At 40.9% G+C, this 20,380-nt stretch overlaps 1 protein-coding gene across 1 annotated transcript in view; it reads left to right on the top strand.

Moving 5' to 3' along the window:
• The first annotated feature begins 4,820 nt into the window (after positions 1–4,820).
• ACVR1B (activin A receptor type 1B) overlaps positions 4,821–20,380 on the top strand; it is a 37,475-nt gene continuing 21,915 nt past the window's right edge. Inside the window, exon 1 of the mRNA XM_020784576.3 lies at positions 4,821–5,076. Coding sequence (XP_020640235.2) covers positions 4,971–5,076 — 106 coding nt within the window. The 5' untranslated portion in view covers positions 4,821–4,970. The remainder of the gene's footprint in view (positions 5,077–20,380) is intronic.

Raw genomic sequence — 20,380 nt, 5'->3', positions numbered from 1 at the left:
TGGACGATCCTGCCACTAATGCTGTCATGTCAAGAGTTGCTTTGGTTAGTTCATCATCTGGTGAATAGCTTTATGGGAATAAGCCTCTCTCTCCAAAGGGTGAACCCTGGATGGCAGGCACACAAAATCCATCCAAAGTCATACTTGAAGTCCTATCAGTTTGATAGAATCTAGCATGATTAGTGTTCCTCCACTCGAGGCAGTACTGTAGGACCTTTGTGTAGAATATACTGTAGAAATGTTGACCAGAAGCCTATTGGTTATTCAAGCCAGCATAAGTGCAACAATTTAAACTGCAGTAGCAAACTGCTACTACGATACTTAACAAGATGCTGTTTGTATTCCTCATCTCCCATCAAGCCACACAATTGTTTTGCAACAAGAAATACGAGCAGCGATTCATTAATTGGTGGCAATTCCCTACTGTGATTTATGCCACTGCAATTACGTTGGTGTGAATAGTCAACAGGATTCTTCCCTGCACCTTAAGAAAAAACAGGAGGAGGAGGAATAACTTCATTCATTTGCCATCACAGTCTGGGATAACAAAATGTTGGAAAGGATTGCAGAGACATTGTGGCCTCCTCTGCCAATTGCCACATTTACCACAGACTCTTATGCATACGGATAAATGTCTTCATAACAACCAAGGACAGAACCAATTCATTTGGATGAAATATCAAAAATGTTCTCTGGAAATGTCTTCCTTCTTCCCAGAAATATGTCCTCTTTCCCAGTCATCTCTTATTTGCAGTCCCTCTACCCTTCTTGCTTGGCAAGAGCCTCACAGCTGGACATGCTCTCTGTCTTGTACTTTGCAGGTCTGGTGTTTATCTCTGCCCAACCGCACACACACATCTATGCAGACGAGAGAAATTCCATAAGTGAATCATGAGCTGAACCTCCAGAAAGAATTTCAGATGGAGATTTCCTTGTAAGTCTGGAATGCAACAACTCCAACAGCACACATGTTCCCCAAGGGGCCACTACAGCAGCGCATGTGCGCCACAGCAGAAAGCAGAAATGAAACTCAGGCTTTCCATTTCAACCAGATACATTTTAATTGGCCTCCCCCACAGATCTCTGATGCACCGCTAGGGAGCTACCAGCATCACCGTCTGAAAGAGGGCTCAGTAAGGGGTCTGAACTAGTCTGCTCTCCCACATTTAGATAGAACTCATGTCTAATTTAAATAGTGGGGTCTGAAAATAGCTCTTCAGATGGAAGGGTATCCTGTGTCGCCATGTCTTCATTTCCTACAGAGCAGGCATTGCAAGAAGCATGATAAAAACACTGGCACTATCAGTGTAGAACAAAGCACAGCACCCTGTCTGCAATTGTTCCATAGGTGACCATCATGCAAGCCAAAGAGAAACAGAAACATATTTATGCCAATACAGAGCTACTATGAGAAGAGAGAATGCAGTTAAGGTCTATCTATTACCATGGTGTGTAGCTGCCACAGACAGTTTATGACAAACAGTAAGCTGCCTAGAGCCACAGAAGACATTCCCATAGTGGTCCCCATCACTTGCCAAATCTTGTATCATCTTTCCATAAGTCTTTCTTTCTTTGTATCAGAGCATTGCACAATTTAAAATTATGGACAGATATGAAATATAGGTACAACTGTTAAACATATTAAGATAATTAGACTATTTTTGACCAGAAGTGGGCTGCTTCATAGAATCATATCATAATGAAGTTGGAAGCAGCCTATAAGGCCATCAAGTCCAACCTCCTGCTCGATGCAGGAATACAAATCAAAGGATATCCGCCTGGTGGTTGTCCAAGTTTCTCTTGAATGTCTTCAGTGTTGGAGCACTCACAACTTCACAAGATAATTGGTTCCACTGTTGTACTGCTCTAAATGTTAAGATGTTTTTCCCTGATATTCAGTTTAAATCTGGTTTCCTGTAACTTGAGTCTATTTTTGCGTGTCCTGCACTCTGGGATGATCAAGAACAGATCCTGCCGCTCCTCTGTATGGCAGCCTATCTGAAAAGCGCTATCATATCTTCCCTCAGTCTTATTTTCTCAAAGCTAAATATGGCCAGTTATTTCAGCCTTTCCTCATAAGGTTTGGTTTCCAGCCCTCTGATGATCCTTATTGCCCTCCTCTGAACTTGTTCCAGTTTGTCAGCATCCTTCTTGAATTGTGGTGTCCAGAACTGAACAAGGTACTCCAAAATGAGCACTAACCAGTCTGAATAGAGGGGAACAAGTATCTTGCAGGATTTGGAAACTATATATTTGTTAATGAGACCTAAAATAGCATTTGCTTCTTTTGTAGCTGCCTCACACTGTTGGCTCATATTCATCTTGTTATCTACAATTTCAATATCCTTCTCGCTCATAGTAGTGCTGAGCCGAGTATACCCCATCTTGTGACTGTGTGTTTGGTTTCTTTTTCCTAGGTGCAGTACTTTGTACTTACAGTATCTGTGTTGAATTTCATTCTGTTGTTTTCAGCCCAGTGCTCAAGCCTATCTAGATCATTTAGAATTTTCTTTCTGTCTTCCAGGGTGTTAGCTATTGCACCCAATTTTATGTCATCTGCAAATTTGATTGGCATTCCCTGTATGTAATAATCCAGGTCATTAATAAAATTTTTGAGGAGCACACAGCTCAGGACTGAGCCCTGAAGTACCCCACTTGTTACCTCCACCCAGTTGGAGAAGGACCCATTACAGTGGAACCTCTACTTAAGAACGTCCCTACTTAAGAACAATCCAACTTAAGAACAGCTCCGTTCACTAAATTTTGCTTCTACTTGAGAATGGAGCTCCAAGATAAGAATGGGGAAAAAAAACTTTCCTGCCCTTTTTTTAACCTTAGGTCATTTTAGGCAGATCTCTTAGATTAAAAAAAAAATCTCCCCCTAGTGGTAGAGTACGGATTAACCGGCTTTGCATTAGTTCCTATGGGAATTAATGCTTCAGTGTACAAACGTGCCTGTACATAAGGACAAAAAACAGCCGGAACGGATTAATCTGTTTTCAATGCATTCCTATGGGAAATTTTGCTTCAACTTAAGAACGTTTCAACTTAAGAACACCATTCCAATACGGATCAAGTTCTTAAGTAGAGGTTCCACTGTAGTTTCTATGGACGGAAAAGAGCAGATATGGATTAAATGGTTTTCAATGCATTCCTATGGGAAATGCAGATTCGACATAAGAACTTTTCGACTTGAGAACCGCCTTCCAATACAGATTAAGTTCTTAAGTAGAGACCCCACTGTAATCATCACCCTCTGAGTAGGATTCTGTAGCTAACTGGGTATGACAGTTATTTTATCCAGCCCACACCCAGTTAGCTTGCTAATCAGAATATGGGGTACTTTGTCAAAAGCATTGCTTAAGTCAAGATATGTCTATAGCATTCCTTCTATCAGAGAGGTTAGTCTGGCAGGATTTGTTCTTGACAAATCTGTGTTGGCTTCTAGTTATTACTACAATAGTGTTAGCTCAGTCATTTGCTAGATCTTTTGTACAACTGATGAGACATAAATTTCATACACATAAATGCTGTATTAACTGAATTTCTTCACAATTGCAGTTAATTTTTCCTGTGTCCAAGTAACCCCATTTTATTTGGTTATTCTTTAATCAGCCTATTTCCCTTCAAAGCCTATTAAGTGACCTCGAGAAGGTCCACCTAGTCTTGTCCTGGTGGGAGACGCTCTTCAACATTCATCCATTTGGCAAGGTGTGTTGTTTTTGCTTTCCATAGATTTTAGCCTAGCCTTTTCTGGTTTAACATTTAGAGTTTGAGAGGTGTGCAGAAAATGTATTTCTGCTCCCCATCCCACCAACATGCGAAAGACAGCACCATCCAACTAGTAGAATTATGTCCCATGGCAAATATTAGAACATGAGAAATATGAACACTTGGTAGCTAATCAAAAGGGCCCGATTCACACCTGCTTCTATCCTGAATGCACGGCTCTTCCCTTGTGGCCACTTAGCGCCCCTCTGGGTTGCTCATCCCAAACAGCGGCTCTCGCTTTTAAATAGGTCATTCCAGCTTTAACAACCACAAACAGCATGTTCGCCTATCACTGCAAACACCGCAAAGCTTTTCATTAAAATTGGCCGATACGTGCAGTGACCAGTTTAAATGAAAGGATTCTGCAGAAGTCGCGCGCCCTCGGCAACTGAACGTGAGAACAGGCCCCAATGAAAAAAGCACTATGAGGCAGAATGATTATTCCACTGCTGGCGTTACGAGTTGCAGGAGCGGTATTCACACATTCAGCCGAGGCATACCGCCCAACCCCTCCCCCGCTCGGGCAATGGGCCTCCCGCAGTTGCAAAGGAGGAACACGCGTGTGCGAATAGGACCAAAGACACGGCCTCCTGTTTATCTTCTTCCTGCCAGAGGAAAGGGTTTTTCTCAGCACCAGCCACGTGAAACTGTGTCGCGACCCTGCGTTCCCCGCCTGCAAATCCGTGCGGCCGTAGAGGGCACCTGCGCAGGCGCGCCCTCTCAACCCGCCACCCTACACCTCCTTACATACATCCGCACGCGCTCAGGGAAGCATAGACTCCCCTCGGCTCGCCCGGGCCCCGCCCCCGCCGTGCCCTGCCTGCCAAGCGAGGGGCTCCCACGCCTTCCCGCATCCCAAACAATCGCGCGCGCGCGCCTTCCTTCCTCGTGCCGCTCGCACGCGCTCTCCCCTTTGTCAGCCGACTCTGATTTGCTGTCGGCGTACAACTGGCGGTTCCTCCGGGCTCGTTCTCTTCCCGTCCGCCTACCTTCCTCTGCTTTAAGCCCCAGAGCCACCTCCCCTTTAAGTCCGGCTGGCTCTTCCCCCCTCGTCGCGCTCGCCTGCTCGCTCCTCTTGTGTCTGATTTGTCTCGCGCGGCCGCTGCCGCCGCCGTCGTTAACCGTCTCGCCCGAGTCAGGCAGGGGGAAAGCAAGGCGTCCGTTGCCGCTGCCGCCGCCGCCGCCGCTCGGCCGTTACCATGGCGGGTGGCTCGGCTTGCGCTGCTCGCCGCCCCCTCCCGCCGGCCGTTGGACTGGCGTTCCTGGGGCTGGCGCTGGTGCTTGGGGGCCACCGGGGAGCCCAAGGTGAGTGAGGCGGAGGACGGGCCGGCGGGCGGGGTAGGTGAGAAAGAAACAACCTCCTCCAACATGGCGGCGGTTGCTTCGGCTCGGGGTGGGGCGGTTGGTATTGGGGAGCCTCCCCCGAAAGGGGAAATAGGGGAGCCTTTCTCGGGGCTGTGAGTGCGCCGTGGGTGGGGAGGGGGACTGGCTGTGGGAAAAGGCGACTGCAGCGGCACCATCAGCACCACCGTCACCTGGGGTGGTGAGGAGGCTGCCGGAGAGATCGAGCTCTCTTCTCAGCCAGATGATGAGGAGCTGTTGGGTTCGCTCCTTCACGGCCTTGATCCTTCCCTCCTCGCAGGGATTGCGGCCCCATGGACCGCGCGGGGTCTTATTTCGGAGAAGTCTACAGCAGTTGCATGGTGCGAGGTGTCTGCCAGGAGGGGGGAGGTATGGCGGATATGGGATTGTGGGGAGCGGGGAGAAAGAGATCAGGAATTGCTTTGGGGAGGGGGACATCTTGGAAGCAATGGCTGTCGCGGAAATAAGGGATTAATTAATTGAGGGAGGTGACAGAGAGCTAAATCACGGTCTTCCTTGTTCTGAAAGAGGGGAAGGGTCTTCTTTAAAAATTATTCTGTGGCTTGCTAGGATCAGGGGCGTGATGGAGGTCATATGTAGACTCAAGCAAGGAAGGTTCGTTGTTTCTGTGATCGTCTGCAGATCAGACCTAGTGGCTGAGGATTTCAAAATCCTCTTTTAATCGATGGAATAACGTTACAGTCGCTACTGTGTGTGTGTGTAAAACTCTGAATTAATTTTAGCTTTGAAGAGAAGGCCAAGTTGAAACATTTAAAACTAGATACAAGCCCTCATAAAGCCTCTGTTCACCCCAAATAGCCTGGTTCTGACTGATGTTTTGTTTCATCACAACACTGACAAGCCTGGTGACTCCAGATTCCCTCTTGATGTCTCAGCAAAGACACTATTAAGTCAGGAACCACTCAAAAACTAGTTCTGTTTTTGCAGACCTGTTCAAAGGAGGGCTGGGCATCACTCTTGGGAACATATTGTATATGGGCAGAGCTTTTGTTCAGGCAGGGTTGTCTGTTTTACCACAAAAAAAGTCAATTTGTGATGTTTCTCTAGGCAATCAAAAAGCTTGTTTCAAAAGGCAGTCCTATTTTAATGTCTTGTAATCTGGACTGAATTTTATCTGTGTGATTTCTGCCACATGGTAAACTGATGGTTTGACATTCTGGCTAGGTCACCAATCAGTTCCTTCTCAAGTATCCCTCAGTATGGACCTCCCTTGTAATCTGGATATACTGTAAAAATGTAACAGTTTTTGAAATTTTATTTTTGCTTCATTAAACTTTTGCAGTCAGCCTCATTTTCTGAGATAACCACTATCAACAATTTCTGTTGTCCAATATAGGAGCACCTCACTTTAAATATTTTAATCAGAATGAAATATTTCATAATCCAACATTTTTCGTTTTTGAAGGGGAACTCGAAACTTTTTTCCACATTTCCCCCCATTTTTTCCTCACCCCACTTTTCTACCTGAGTAACCAGGTCATGATTTAGCAGTAGATTATTAGCTTCCCAAAGTAACTAAGCCTGCATTTGATTAGTGCTGTGATGGGAGATGATCTTGGATTGTTGTTTGTGCTTTCTGGTGTTCCATTATAGATAAAAAGGCAAGATGTGAATATAATATTTGTACCAAACTAATCAGTCAGTGGTGAGAGTCAGCTTATCTTATGCATAGTATACAGAAATTGTATCTGGAGAAGCTTGCTTCCCTTATATATTAGAGTCCATTGATCTGTAATATCCAGCCATCCAATGAAGGTGAATAATGGGAGATTCAGGATATAAAAACCTAAACCATTTGTTCACTCAGCATTGAATTAAACTATGGAATTGCTACTACAAGATATAGAGATGGTTGTACAGCTTTAAAGAAAGAACTGGACAAAGTTATAAAGGATAAAGCCATCAGCAGCTGCTATCAGTGGAGAAGCTCCTGAATGTCACTTTGTTAGGAACACAAGAGAGAAAGTTACTGCATGGATGTCCTGTTTGGGAATCTTCCATAGGCATCTGCTTAGCTACTGTTGGAACAGAGTAGTGGACTGCATAGGCTCTTATCCTACACCGCTCTACTTATTATGTTATCCTAGTGGCTGTGACCAAAAATATTGTTATTGTATTTGTGCACATTCTATTAGGAATAAGGAGACACATGAATCCATATGATATCACATGCTACAAAAGTGACATGATATAGATTCTATCAAGCAGGGATGGGCAACCTGTGCCCTTGCATTTGACTATAGTTCCATCATACTGGCAGTGCTAGCTTGGGCTGGTGGAGTTACAGTCAGCAGTACCTTGAGGGTCACAAGTCTCCCACTCATGTTATATGAAAAAAAATCAACATTCTTTTAAGACAAATGATATTGACAATGCCGTAATTCAGTTAATTGGAAGAGATTATGATAACATGTTTCACCAGGGCATTTAGAGAACTGGTTTTTTTCTTTTATAGGTGACACTATAAAATAGTTCTGAAGGAGGAGAGTGCAGGAATGATCAGAGATAGTAGTGTTGTGTAGCAATTTCTGCCTCTGAAATACATGTTTGGAAAGATGGGGAAAAGACCTCACCATTTTCCTGAGTAATGGTATCCAAAGTTGGGTGCATAATCTGTTTTAGATTTTTTTTAGTTTCTGAAGGCTGATTGTTTACTATTAAAAAGAGCATAGATTTGAAAGGATTCTTCTACCAGGAGTTCCCATCAGATTTATTTAAAGCTTTCTTTTTTATCTGTTTCTTTGAAAAACAAAAGTATTAATGATTCTAAAAAATTCTTCTCCTTAAGTGACAATTCTAAAAGCCCCCCCCCAAACAAATTCATATTGTTGATTACTACAAGGAACCCACCCATCCATCATGAGAACATCCATTATTAACTAATACCTTTTTAAAAGGATGAAGAAGAAATATACTCCACTACCTGAACAAATTTACGATTGCAATTTAATGGCCCAGTTTTGAATATGTTTCATTGAAAGTAATTTCTACTTCAATATGACCTACTTCTAATGAATTGTCATCACCATCTTAGAACTTCAGAATGTTACATATATTTTTTTTAAAAAAGCATATAATTTTAAATTAATAGCAGAAAAACAGGAAGAAACCTCCAGCAATCAGTAAATCAATGGATAAAAATTGTGTTAAGGATTTCACCATAATGCACAGTTAAAATGGGTGGCTGCTATAGCGAACTCATTCTGAATAAATATGCAGAAAATTACACTATACATCTGCTCTATTTTTCTTGAGGACTTAGGTAGCTGAGAGTGTTGCTCATAAGAAAAGTGTACAGTTATGAAAACATGTGCAGTGTGAATGCTTGAATATTGTGGCACAACAGTGTTACTCAGCCAGTAGACTTGGCAGTAATAATCTCACTTCTTAGGTTGAAGAGAAAACAGTTGATGTGCTCTTTTGACCTTTTTAATCCTCTCCCTTCTGTTGTCACCTGCAAGGATGTTCTTAGCTGACAGTTGATGCAATCTAGTTAGCTTTGCAGTGAGAACTGAACTAAGGCATTCATTCAGTTCATTTCAATATGCCTTCAAATAGTTTTTCCAGTTTGGGGACTTTAGAGTTTAAAGAAAGTTTTAAATTACCAGCAGAAGGAAATAAAAGTGGGTTTCAAAACTCTAGTGGCTTTTTTCTAATAATTAAATATGGGTTTATTAAAGTTGTGTACAGTATATGTATATGAAGTACTTCAAAACCTGAGTTTGGCCATCAGTGTCATGCTTCAGATTGTTCTGAAAAGGTCAGACTAGTTTCCTTAAAATGGCAATGTGTTAAAAAAATAAATGGGGAAATTGACTCGCATGGTTTTTGGTGGCTTTGTTTTACCAATTAACTACTGTTTCCAACAAATATGTTTTATTGGCACTCTTTGGTAAAGGGTTAGTGTAGTACAGTTGAATATGCATATAGAGGTGTGCTGGTGAAGTCTGTGGTTTGTAAATGGGTGCAAGCAAGGAACTAGTTTTGCTAGACCACAAGAAAAGTGTTTGAAGTTTGTGAAGCTTAACTGTTCTTATTGGTAAGTAACCATAGCATGTTTCTTTCTTGTGACTTGCTATCAAGATGAGTTTTCAGTAGCTTTTTGTTGTACTGCTATGGATATTTTTGTGTACATTTCAAATAATTGGACTACTTCTGCTGTATGAAAACCTAAACTGATGTTTCTATAGGGTTTTGTGTGTTTTTTAGTATGAATTGCCTTGTGTGATCAAAAAACCTGATAGCTAAAAACCTGGTTGTTACTGAAAGAAAAAAGAGTTACAATATTATCTTCTAAAATGCTGGATTCTGCTGCTGATATCTTCTTAAAACCAGGGTTTATTCAGCTTAGATTAATTCTGCATGGAACACAATTTATAGTTTACTACTTTCCAAGAAATATACCGCTTTACCGGGAATTTAATGCACTGTCCAGAAAGATATTCTTGAACTTTTATGGGAAACAATAATAAGTCACTTCTTTGCTGGACACATATAATACCCCACCCCACCCAAACACACAAAAAGAAATGGTAGTGCGGCTGTATGTTCCCTTGTGAATGCTGTGGTGGCGTCTGCAATTGTACATGGCATCAAATGAAACATTGGTACTGTGGTAGACAAAGGTTCAGAGGGTGTCAGTCAGTTAATAAGACTACTTTCTCCCCCCCCCCCACAAGGACTGAGTTTATTATCTAAAGTGGTACTGAACTTTTGCAATTGAGGAGAACAGACAGTGAAGAGATAGATTTCCCTGAAGTGAGATTTCACTAAATAGAAGGCAGCATAAATCTCAGTTGGTGAAAATAAATCTCCAAGCATCTCCATATTTATCTGCTGGTCAGTAGAAAATTGGGAATTTACTGCTTTCAGAACCTGTCTTCTAAATTTCTGTTATAGATAAACCTGGTTGAGGTTTATGCTGCATAATCATACCTGTTACTAATGTATTGACTTTGTGAACAAGCGTGGGATACTATGCTTCTGTGTGTGTTTGTTTAAATTCATTAGAACTTTTGAAACAAAGTTGAAATGTTATGGCATTTACCAGGAGAACATGCAGAAGTAATGGCAAAATAACATTGTAGGTAAAATAATGAGGCCAAGCAACACTTAACCTGCAGTTCTCTATAACGTTTTACCATTTAAATAAAAAGAGAAAGATTTTGGAATATGTTATTGTAAGAAGAGGTTAGAGAGATAGGCCTCCAAATTTCAAAATGATTCCATATAGAATAGATACAGGGACCTCCTCTTTTTCCTCATCTCATTATTTCAAACTCTAATAGCTGCTTTTCAATAGTAATTAGGTGAGGAGAATGTTGTATGGAACTTTGTGATTACAGGATGTGTTTTCCCTAGCATTGCAAATGATAGATTCATAGAGTAATAGAGTTGGAAGGGGGCCTTTAAGGCCATCAAGTTCAACCTCCTGCTCAGTGCAGGAATCAAAATCAAAGTAGATTTGACAGATGGTTGTCTGATTTTCACTTGAATGCTTCTAGCCTTGGAAATGCTAATGCTAATGTGCTAAGTGCTAATGCTCCTGAGGGAATTGGTTCCATTGTTGTACTGCTCTAATGGTTAGGAATTTTTTTATCCTGATATTCAACTGGAATCTGGTTTTCTGATTGTGTCTTGCAGTACTAAATTCCACTAACTTTTATTTAAAAGAGAATAAAAGTTAATAACTTTTATTTAAAAGAGAATAAAAATCAATCAAAAACACTGATGTTTCGGCAGGCCTTCCCTTCAGCCATTCCCTTATCTTTCCTCTTTCTCCTCTCCCTTCGCCTTTGTCCCTTTTCATCTTAAGTTTTCCCCATATTTAAAATTGTCTTAATTTTATTGTAACTGCACTTGTTGTAAGCCACCTAGAGTGGCCTTAAGTGGCTAGATAGGCAGGATAATCAATCAATCAATCAATCAATCAATCAATCAATCAATCTGAGGAGAATCAAGGCCTGATAAAGTTTATGAATTGTAAGGAAATTATGATGGTATTTCATACATGAAATATGACATGTTTAGTTCATACTTCTACATTGAACTAATGGGCTGAAATCCTCTTGCTTAGCACAGTAAGTTGCAACTAGAGTAGGCCTATTAAATCAGTGGAACTTATGGAGGAGATAACGCATTAAATTCCTACTGATTTAATGGGCCTACTCTGGCTGCAACTTACTATGCTGAGCAATGGGATTTCAGCCATTGTCTTATTGCAGAGGAGAGCTAGTTCCTTTAAAACTTACTTTAAGGGAAAGAAAAGATATCCAAGTAATCGCATTCATTCACAATCTATTAAAATCCAGAAATCCATCTTGAATTTTAAAATAATTGTACAGTGCAGAAGTGCTGACTCCAGGTTCCTCAGGTATGGAACTCTCCGTTGGTTCTGTAGCTTGGAAGAGGTAAGGCATGTAACCTATGTATTGCATTTTATATTCTTGCATACATGTGGCAAAATGGAAATGGTAGTACTAGATTGACAAATTCCCAAGCTTGCCATTCTGTAAAGCTGATGCTGCCACCCAGAAAAAACACCAATGTGATTTTCATTGCTTAGTTTCCACCATGATAGTTTGACATACCAGGATGTGGGAATTAACAAGTGTTGGTTAATTTCATCTTCTATACAGAGTGATTTGGTGCTATAGTACAAATGCTAGATAGATTGTATTTAGTGCTTGTTTCTGAGTTTTTATATTAGAGGTAAGGAATCTAGTCTTCCAGATGTTTTCGTAACCCAATTCTTCATGTGTCCCAAGCAGCATGGCCAGCACTCAGGGTTGATGGAAATTCACTAATTTGTTCCCTGTTATCTTTATATTTCCTCCAGTGAGCTTAAGGTAGTCTACACTGATCTTACTTTCCCCACTTTATCATCATCATCATCATCATCATCTTAGAACTACAGGCCATATGGCTCATTGAATTTTCAAGGAGGCACAAAAGGGAACTGAACTCCCAGCCTCTGGCTCTGTAGCCAGTTATCTAAACCACTGAGCTATCTAGCAGTTCCTCTCAAGAACCCTGTGAGGCAAGTCAGGTTGAGAGGGAGTGGCCCATAGTCATCCAGTGAGCTTCATTGCACAGAGGGGATTAGGACCCACACTTCCCAAATCATAGTCCAGCACTAAGGACTTTACACAGGTTCAATTGAAGTAGGTTGGATCAGGCTAAATAGGGTTGCTCAAGGTTGGGTAGATGTCTGGTGTGCTTTTCAGCATGATTCTTGCATCCAGATGGAACAAATAACTTAAGGAACACTATCTGATCCTACTCCCTTATGAAGACAGCAAAAACAACCCCTCCTTGCTGCCTCCTCTCTCTTCCTCTATCTGGGAGGAAGTTTTCATTTTTAAAAATTTTTTCTAAGTGATGTAGCTCATCAGAATTGTCTAATAGGCTTTAAATTTTTTACTTCCCTCTTCTGCAGAAAAGCAGTAGTAGTATTTAATTCCCAATATCATGAAGTGGCTTAGCTGTTTTTTAAGCCACTTAATGATATTGGAAAATTGAAAGTGGAAGGCAAATTGGAAGGTACAAGCTCTGCTTTGGTTTGATCCCAGAGAGTACACATGTTGGAAATGAACCAAAATGAAGTGATCCTACCTGCACCAAAGAAAAGTAACCCCTGAAAGGGACCCAAAAAGATGCGTGTAAGAATGCTCCGGGGATGGGCTAATTCGCTCCTGTAATTACGTTGTCTAATTGTCTGCAGTAGGACTGAACCAGCCTCTCCCCATAGCAGATCAAACTATGAGACAAGTGCTATCTAATCACACCCTCAGACTTCCACAGCAATCCACTAATGCACTAGCCTTAGTGAAGTACAACAGATTTGTGTCAATAGGTGTGCCATATTTGTTTCTTTCCAAATTCAGGCAACCATTTCTTGTATTAGCAGAATGGAAAAGAGTGAAGGGACAAGATAGCTTCGTGTTAGTACTATAGAGAAGGAATTGGAAGCAAGACGTATCTTTGTCAGATCTGATGAAAGAGTAATTAAACAGCTAGAAATGCACAGATTCTCCTCTCTCCTTAACAGCACAGTCTAAGAAAATAAATACAAGTTGCCCATTAGAGTGAGGGTATATGATTGATTAGAAGGTCACTTAAATACTAATAAGCAAATACAGTATTCAAGATAGAATTATTACCTCTTCAAAGCATAATTTTAAAAATAAATAAATAAATAAACTTGAAACAAACTAATATTTGATTGTAAATAAATTACATAAATCTGAAAAACACTGTTATTGGAAATCCCAGCAGTTGTAGCACATATGTTGATGTTGTTATTTTGACTTATATGTCGCCCCATAGTTCTTAGAGCATTCTCTGGGCAGTTTACAACATAATTATTCAAATAACAACATACAGTATACTGATACAATACACCAGACTGGTTCCTTTGCAGTTGCATATGGCTAATTAAAAGTGATGGGTTGGAGGATGGAGGTTTATAGAGAAAGTGGCTCAGGAATATTACTTATTCCTAAGTGAAATGTGTATTTCTGTTTAATATGACTTGTCCAAGGCTCAAAGCGGAATCTCCCATGGTTGCAATCCTATATTAGAAAGCACAATATATTATACCTGTCTTTACATACCTACTACAACTCAGAAATTTCTCCTGTTGCTGAATGACACCAAATTGCAAGAAAAGGTATTCCACACATAAAGAGGTCTTATTGCACTGAGAAATGGCTTCATGGAATATTTGATCCTAATCACTTGATTAGTATGGCCTATTGCCTGGAAAACTAGTATGACTCCTGCTAATAAGATTTTCAAGAAACAGAAATAGTGTTAAGTCTGCAGTCTACTTCAGATATTTGTCCAGACACTTTTTAAAAATGCTGGGAAAATAAAAAACTCTCCAGGAATTTGAAAATTCATTCGCAAAATCTGGAATGTTCTTGCTTCCATTTCCTTCTCCCCAAGCAGTACTAATGTAAAGCTATATTGACCCTTCACTACTAGCAATCGTTTTAACACAAGGAATGACGGTCTAGATTTGGAAACAGATGCAGCACACTTGTTGACAATGTTACAGTCTTGGGACTTAGGTATCTAATTAATGAACGAGAGAGAGAGAGAATTAGAGAGGGAGAGAGAGTTACAACATGCTTTGTAACTGATTTTAGCCATTTTATAGTTTCTTTGATTTGTTGTGGCTGCACATCCTTGAGCTTTTATACTGCATTTCATTGATTTCTGTGTGACTTTTTAAAAATGTATATTGCTGTGAGAATTTTAGATGGAAGAATGGCATATAAATTTATCAGATAATAAAATATCTTGATTTTCAAAAGCTCCGTATTAATTAATTGGAGGAGTTAACTTTATTTGTCCTATATTTTGCCTTACGGCAGTGTTGGAAAATAGTGTACAGTTGGAAGTGGGGAAGGAGAAACAAAAGGGGACACCTTCACTCCATTAGTCAGATTTATGTCGGAGCAAATCTGTGTTCTGTCTCTGATGAAATCACAGTGTCAGTTCACTTCATCAAATGCACCCCTGATCTTGAGCAAGAACACAGCTTTCATTTTGAGGCTGTGAAGTTTAATGTTAGGCTTGTTTAAATAGCTTCTTTTGGAGTTGGGTCTGTCTTGGAGAAAAATGTCAGACAAAAACCTGCCAAAAAGATATACTGTAAATATAATGCACAATAAGCTTATGTTGCACCTTTCTTTTAATGCTTCTTTAGACACTTTATTAGAGGGTAGATAAAGATCTTAAACACAGGAACTCTCATTATCATGTCAAATCCAGGAATCTTGTTTTGCTTAAAAGAACTTCATACTTTACTTAATAAGAGGTGTCTCCTCCTCCTCCCTCTTCTTCAGCACCATTTAACTGCTGAAAAGTCTGATTTGAATTTTGCTTTTGTTAAGGTTCAAAAAAAAAAGTCTTACCTAAACATTCCCAGCTGTGTTTCAAATGGCTTTGTGAAAAGAACTTGTATTTGCCCCTTAAGTGCCTGCTAGTTTATGAATAAGGTGAAATTACTCACTTTTGGCTTTATTGATGCAGAAAGCTGTCACTAGTCAGAACTTGAAGTGCTAGAACTGCAGATGTTGCTTTAACCCCCCACCAAATTTTCTTTTTGGCTGCCCAATCATAAGCTTAATTCTTCCCTCGAGGGGTTCAGACTGACATACCTGTTTTCATATAACAAGCACCAGCCCTGGCAAGTAGGGCTGCAGTTTTATTATAGCTCCTTCCAAGTTGCCAGTACAGGTTGTTGCTGGCACTTTGGAGCAGCAGAATACAAAAGGTAGAAGTAGTAATACTGTACTTTAAAACATGCCTTCCTCTATTTAGCATCAGATGCACTGTGCAGTGGACATGCATGGTACAGGTGTATATCAGTACCTATGCTGATAATTACTTTATTCTAATTGAAGCCTTACAAATAGCAGAGAAGGGAAACAAAATGAAAGGGAGATAGGGAAAGTTACAGAAAATTGAACGCAGACGTCCAAAGAATAGCAAAGAGAGACAAGAGGGCCTTCTTAAATGAACAGTGCAAAGAAACAGGATAATAATAGAAAAGGAAAAACAAGAGATCTGTTCAAGAAACTTGGAGATATTAAAGGAACATTTTATGCAAAGATGGACATGATAAAAGACAAAAATGGGAGGGACCTAACAGAAGCAGAAGACATCAAGAATGTCAAGAATACACAGAGGAAGTATACCAAAAAGATTTGGATAACACAGATACTGTACTTGCTGACCTTGAGTCAAACATCCTGGAGAGTGAAGTCAAGTGGGTCTTAGAAAGCATGGCAAACAACAAGGCCAGTGGAAGTGATGGCATTCCAGTTGAACTATTTAAAATCTTAAAAGATGACACTGTTAAGGTGCTACACTCCATATGCCAGGAAGTTTGGAAAACTCAGCAGTGGCCAGAGGATTGGAAAAGATCAGTCTACATCCCAATCCCAAAGAAGGGCAGTGCCAAAGAATGCGCCAACTACTGTACAATTGCACTCATTTCAGACACTAGCAAGGTTATGCTCAAAATCCTCCAAGGTAGGCTTCAGCAGTATGTGGACCGAGAACTCCCAGAAGTAAAAGCTGGATTCTGAAGGGACAGAGGAACCAAAGACCAAATTGCTAACATGCACTGGATTATGGAGAAAGCCAGAGAGTTCCAGAAAAATGTCTACTTCTGCTTCATTGATTATGCAAAGGCCTTTGACTGTGTGGACCACAGCAAACAATGGCAAGTCCTTAAAGAAATGGGAATGCCTGACCACCTCACATATCTCCTGAGAAATCTATACGTGGGACAGGATGCAACAGTTTGAGCTGGATATGGAACAGCTGATTGGTTCAAAATTAGGAAAGCAGTACAGCAAGGTTGTATATTGTTCCCCGGCTTATTTAACTTATATGCAGAATACATCATGTAAAAGGCCGGACTGGAGGAATCCCAAGATGGAATTAAGATTGCCGGAAGAAATATCAACAACCTCTGATATGCAGATGATACCACTCTGATGGCAGAAAATGAGGAGAAATTATAGAACTTCTTAATGAGCGCCAAAATGGTCTGAAGCTCAACATCAAAAATGTTGGGGAGGTCATCTGTCCATTTTGTCATCAGCAGTGGAAGCTGTGTGGACTCTGTAGGGGTGCTTGCCCTTGGTTATGGATTGGACAAAGGCTAATGGGTTGAAAGTGAATCCGGACAAGACAGAGATCATGTTGTTGGGAGGGGAGCCTGCCCTGTTAGGAGGTATCTTGCCTGGTTTGGATGGGGTCTGCCTCCCCCCCTCTTTTCAGAAGATTGCACATTGTGGCCCTTTCTGGACAGGAATTCCAGAACCACACTGGTCCATTCATTGATAATCTTTAGGGTTGACTACTGTAATGCTATCTATGTGTGACTGCCTTTGAAGGCGACATGAAAACTAGAGCAGGTGCAAAATGCAGCGGCTAGGTTAGTATGTAGGTACAATTACATTTCCCCTGATCCTGACTAGCCTATATTGCCTTCCCATTTTCTTCCATGCTACATTTAAAGTGCTAGTGCTAACTTAGAAGGTTCTTAACGGTTTCCTGTTGGGAGTGTCTCTCCTTAAGATTGTCTGCTTGGGCCACCTGGTATATCCAGACTTGAAGGTGGTCACTCCTAGAGAGGTCAAGAAAACTACGACCAGAAACTGGGCTTTCTCACTAGTGGCTGCAACACTGTGGAACACTTTGCCTGTTGATACGTATTTGCCAGACTTCATCTCTTCTAATCTTCAGGAAAGGTGTGAAATCTTAGCTTTTACAAAAGGCCTTCAGGAACATCCTCTACTTTTGATACTCTCTCAGATCCTTGGATTTGAATCTGAATTTTGTTTGCCATTGCCTCTGGGATTCTTTTGTTGGTTTTATTATTGTGTGCTTCTGTCTGGTGGGTGGATAGTTGCTTCATTGCTATTTTCTGCCCTTGATCATTAGATAGCAAGAAATCCATCCAACTCTAAAGTTTTCTTCCTGTTAAATTGGTACAGATTTCTAGTACCGTATATAGTTGATGAGGACAGTGTGATTGAGGTCCACTATTAGAAGCCTTTAAACTAAAGGGCATTTAGAGGGAAAGTAGTACCACATACATGCTGTAAAAGATTAAAAGCTTCAGTATCAATCTGGCATGGACAGTTGTTTCTAAATATTCATGTATCTAATCAACGTATGGTAAACCTTTTCCCACCCAGCATTTGCCACCTCTGGCAAAACTTAATGTTTTGCATGGATGAAAAAAGGATAAAACAAAAATAGGCTCCCTATGACCATGCTTAAATAGCAATCCCTATTACTGGCAATCCAGAATCATGGGGCTTTAAAACTTTTCTTTTTCCGTGCATCTCCTGGTCTCTGGAAGTTTTGTTAACTATTTAATAGAAATGACATAGAATCAGTTGAAGAGTTTCTTAATTTAATGTTTTAAAGAATGCTTAAATCAAATGACATTGTCTTCATGATGTTACTTTTCTCTGCGCCCTTCCCTGCTACTTAACACTTGAAAGTTTTTTACATTACGTTTGCACTCACTTAAAAGTCCAGGAAGAGTGAACTAAAAGATATAACTTTTATCTCTTACAACTTCAAATTGATCTTGTCTTCAATTTAATTAACACCATAATTAACTGAAATTATCTTCCACACATAATCACAACCACTTAAAGGCTTAATAGTAAAGGGAGGACACTCAAAAATATACTTCATGTATTACTTAAACTTCACAGTGCTTACTTTGCCATATTTAGTCCTGTCATATTCTCAGTGAGGTTTTTTGGCAGCCAAACTGCAAAAAACTGATTAACTCAATGGCCTTTACAATGTAACCTTTAAGTAGTTTTTAATAATACATTCATAATAAAGTAGGTTTTCCCAGTCACTATAATTTGCATGCATAGTATCCTTTTCCATCTTGAAACAGCTGAGTCTTTTTGTTTTTGATCCCCCCTCCCTGTCCCAAAATAGACAGGATATCTCCTTGTGCCAGACAGCAAGGTTGAAGTACTAATCTGTGTTTATCTCTTGTGAACTACTCTTGAGAAGAAAACTCTTCTTGAGAAAAGAACTAGTTTCTAACAGGCTTTTAAAACATCTTACCTTATATGACACCCAGACAAAATATATATCCAGTAACATTTTTTATTATATCATGATGGAACTTCTATCTTGCAACTTACTGCAGCAATTTGAAGAGAAAGCTGAGGAAAACTGTACCAAGTTCCAACTGAAATGTGTATATAGGAGATTTTAATATAATTACTCTGATGTTTATCCAGTTCCCTTGAGAGTCACTCAGTTCACGAAGACCATGTTTCTATTGCCTGCCAGCCCAGCACTGTGCTAGAACTTTTGCTTCCATGCTGATATAGAGGAGTGTTTTAACTATACATCATGATGTCCTGCAGTATCTTGGATATTTCCTTGCAACTGTCATGTAAATGCCTGACCTGGACCTGACCTGCTTAGCATGCAAGATGAGCTTTTTGCCTATAACAGTGCTCTGAGTTGCTCTTACATATTTTTTCCTTTGTTCATTCTGCAGAAAGAAAGTGTAAAGGTTGCAGTCAGAAAACTGCATCACAGCGAGGGCTATATCTTTGTTCTTTCTTAATATGGAAAAGCAAATTGTGAAAGGCAGGTGTGTGTCCCTAAACAAATAAAGTATACCGTATTTTTCGCTCCATAAGACGCACCTCTCCATAAGACACACCAAATTTTTAGGAGAAGAAAACAGGAAAAAATAATCTGTTTTCTTCTCCTAAACATTTGGTGAGCCTTATGGAGAGGTCCGTCTTATGGAACACACCCTAGGACCCTTTGGAGGCTCGGCCAGCCCTCCCGGGGGCCAGAGGGGGTGAAATTGCCACTTTCAGGGACTCTTCTGAAGCTTCCCAAGCCTCAGAAAAGTCCCAGAAGGTGGCGATTTTGCCCCCACTGGCCCTGCGGGGGGCAGGGTGAGCCTCCAAAGGGTCCTAGAGTGTGTTCCAGGACCCCTTGGAGGCTCATCCTGCTCCCTGGAGGCCAAAGGGGGTGAAATCACCATCTTCAGGGACTCTTCTGAAGCTTCCCAAGCCTCAAAAGAGTCCCAGAAGGTGGCGATTTCGCTGCCGCTGGCCCCATGGGGGGTGGTGGTGGGAGCCTCCCAAGGGTCCTAGAAGGGAGACTCAGACCCTTGGGAGGCTTCCTCCACCCCCCACGAGGCCAGTGGGGGTGAAATTGTCACCTTCCGGGATTCTTTTGAGGCTTTCCAAGCCTCAAAAGGGTCCTGGAAGCTGGCGATTTTGCCTCCCACTGGCACCGTGGGGGGTGGGGGGAGCCTCCCAAGGGTCCTGGAAGGCAGACTCGGACCCTTGGGAGGCTCTCCATCCCCCCACAGGGCCAGTGGGGTCGAAATCGTCAGCTTCGCTCCATAAGATGCACAGACTCCCCCCCACTTTTGGGGGGGCAGTCTTATAGAGTGAAAAATACTGTAGCTCTTGTAGAGCTAAATTCTAATCATGACCTGATTTCATAGTAGAGGAAGGAAAACTGGTATAGCCACAACAAATAGAATTGAACTTGGAATGAGAGGCAATTGTGAATTGACTTGATATTATGATGCCTTTTCAATAAGATTTTGATAATTTTTTGTGAGGTGTTGCATGTAATCCATTGAAAATATTGTACATGTCTTAAACTGCATCTAACTTTTTGCATG

This window comes from Pogona vitticeps, chromosome 2 (assembly GCF_051106095.1).
Source record: "Pogona vitticeps strain Pit_001003342236 chromosome 2, PviZW2.1, whole genome shotgun sequence".
NCBI classification, from domain to species: Eukaryota; Metazoa; Chordata; class Lepidosauria; order Squamata; family Agamidae; genus Pogona; species Pogona vitticeps.
The sequence above is the reverse complement of the archived record's forward strand: the minus strand, read 5'-3'. Positions and strand labels throughout refer to the sequence as shown.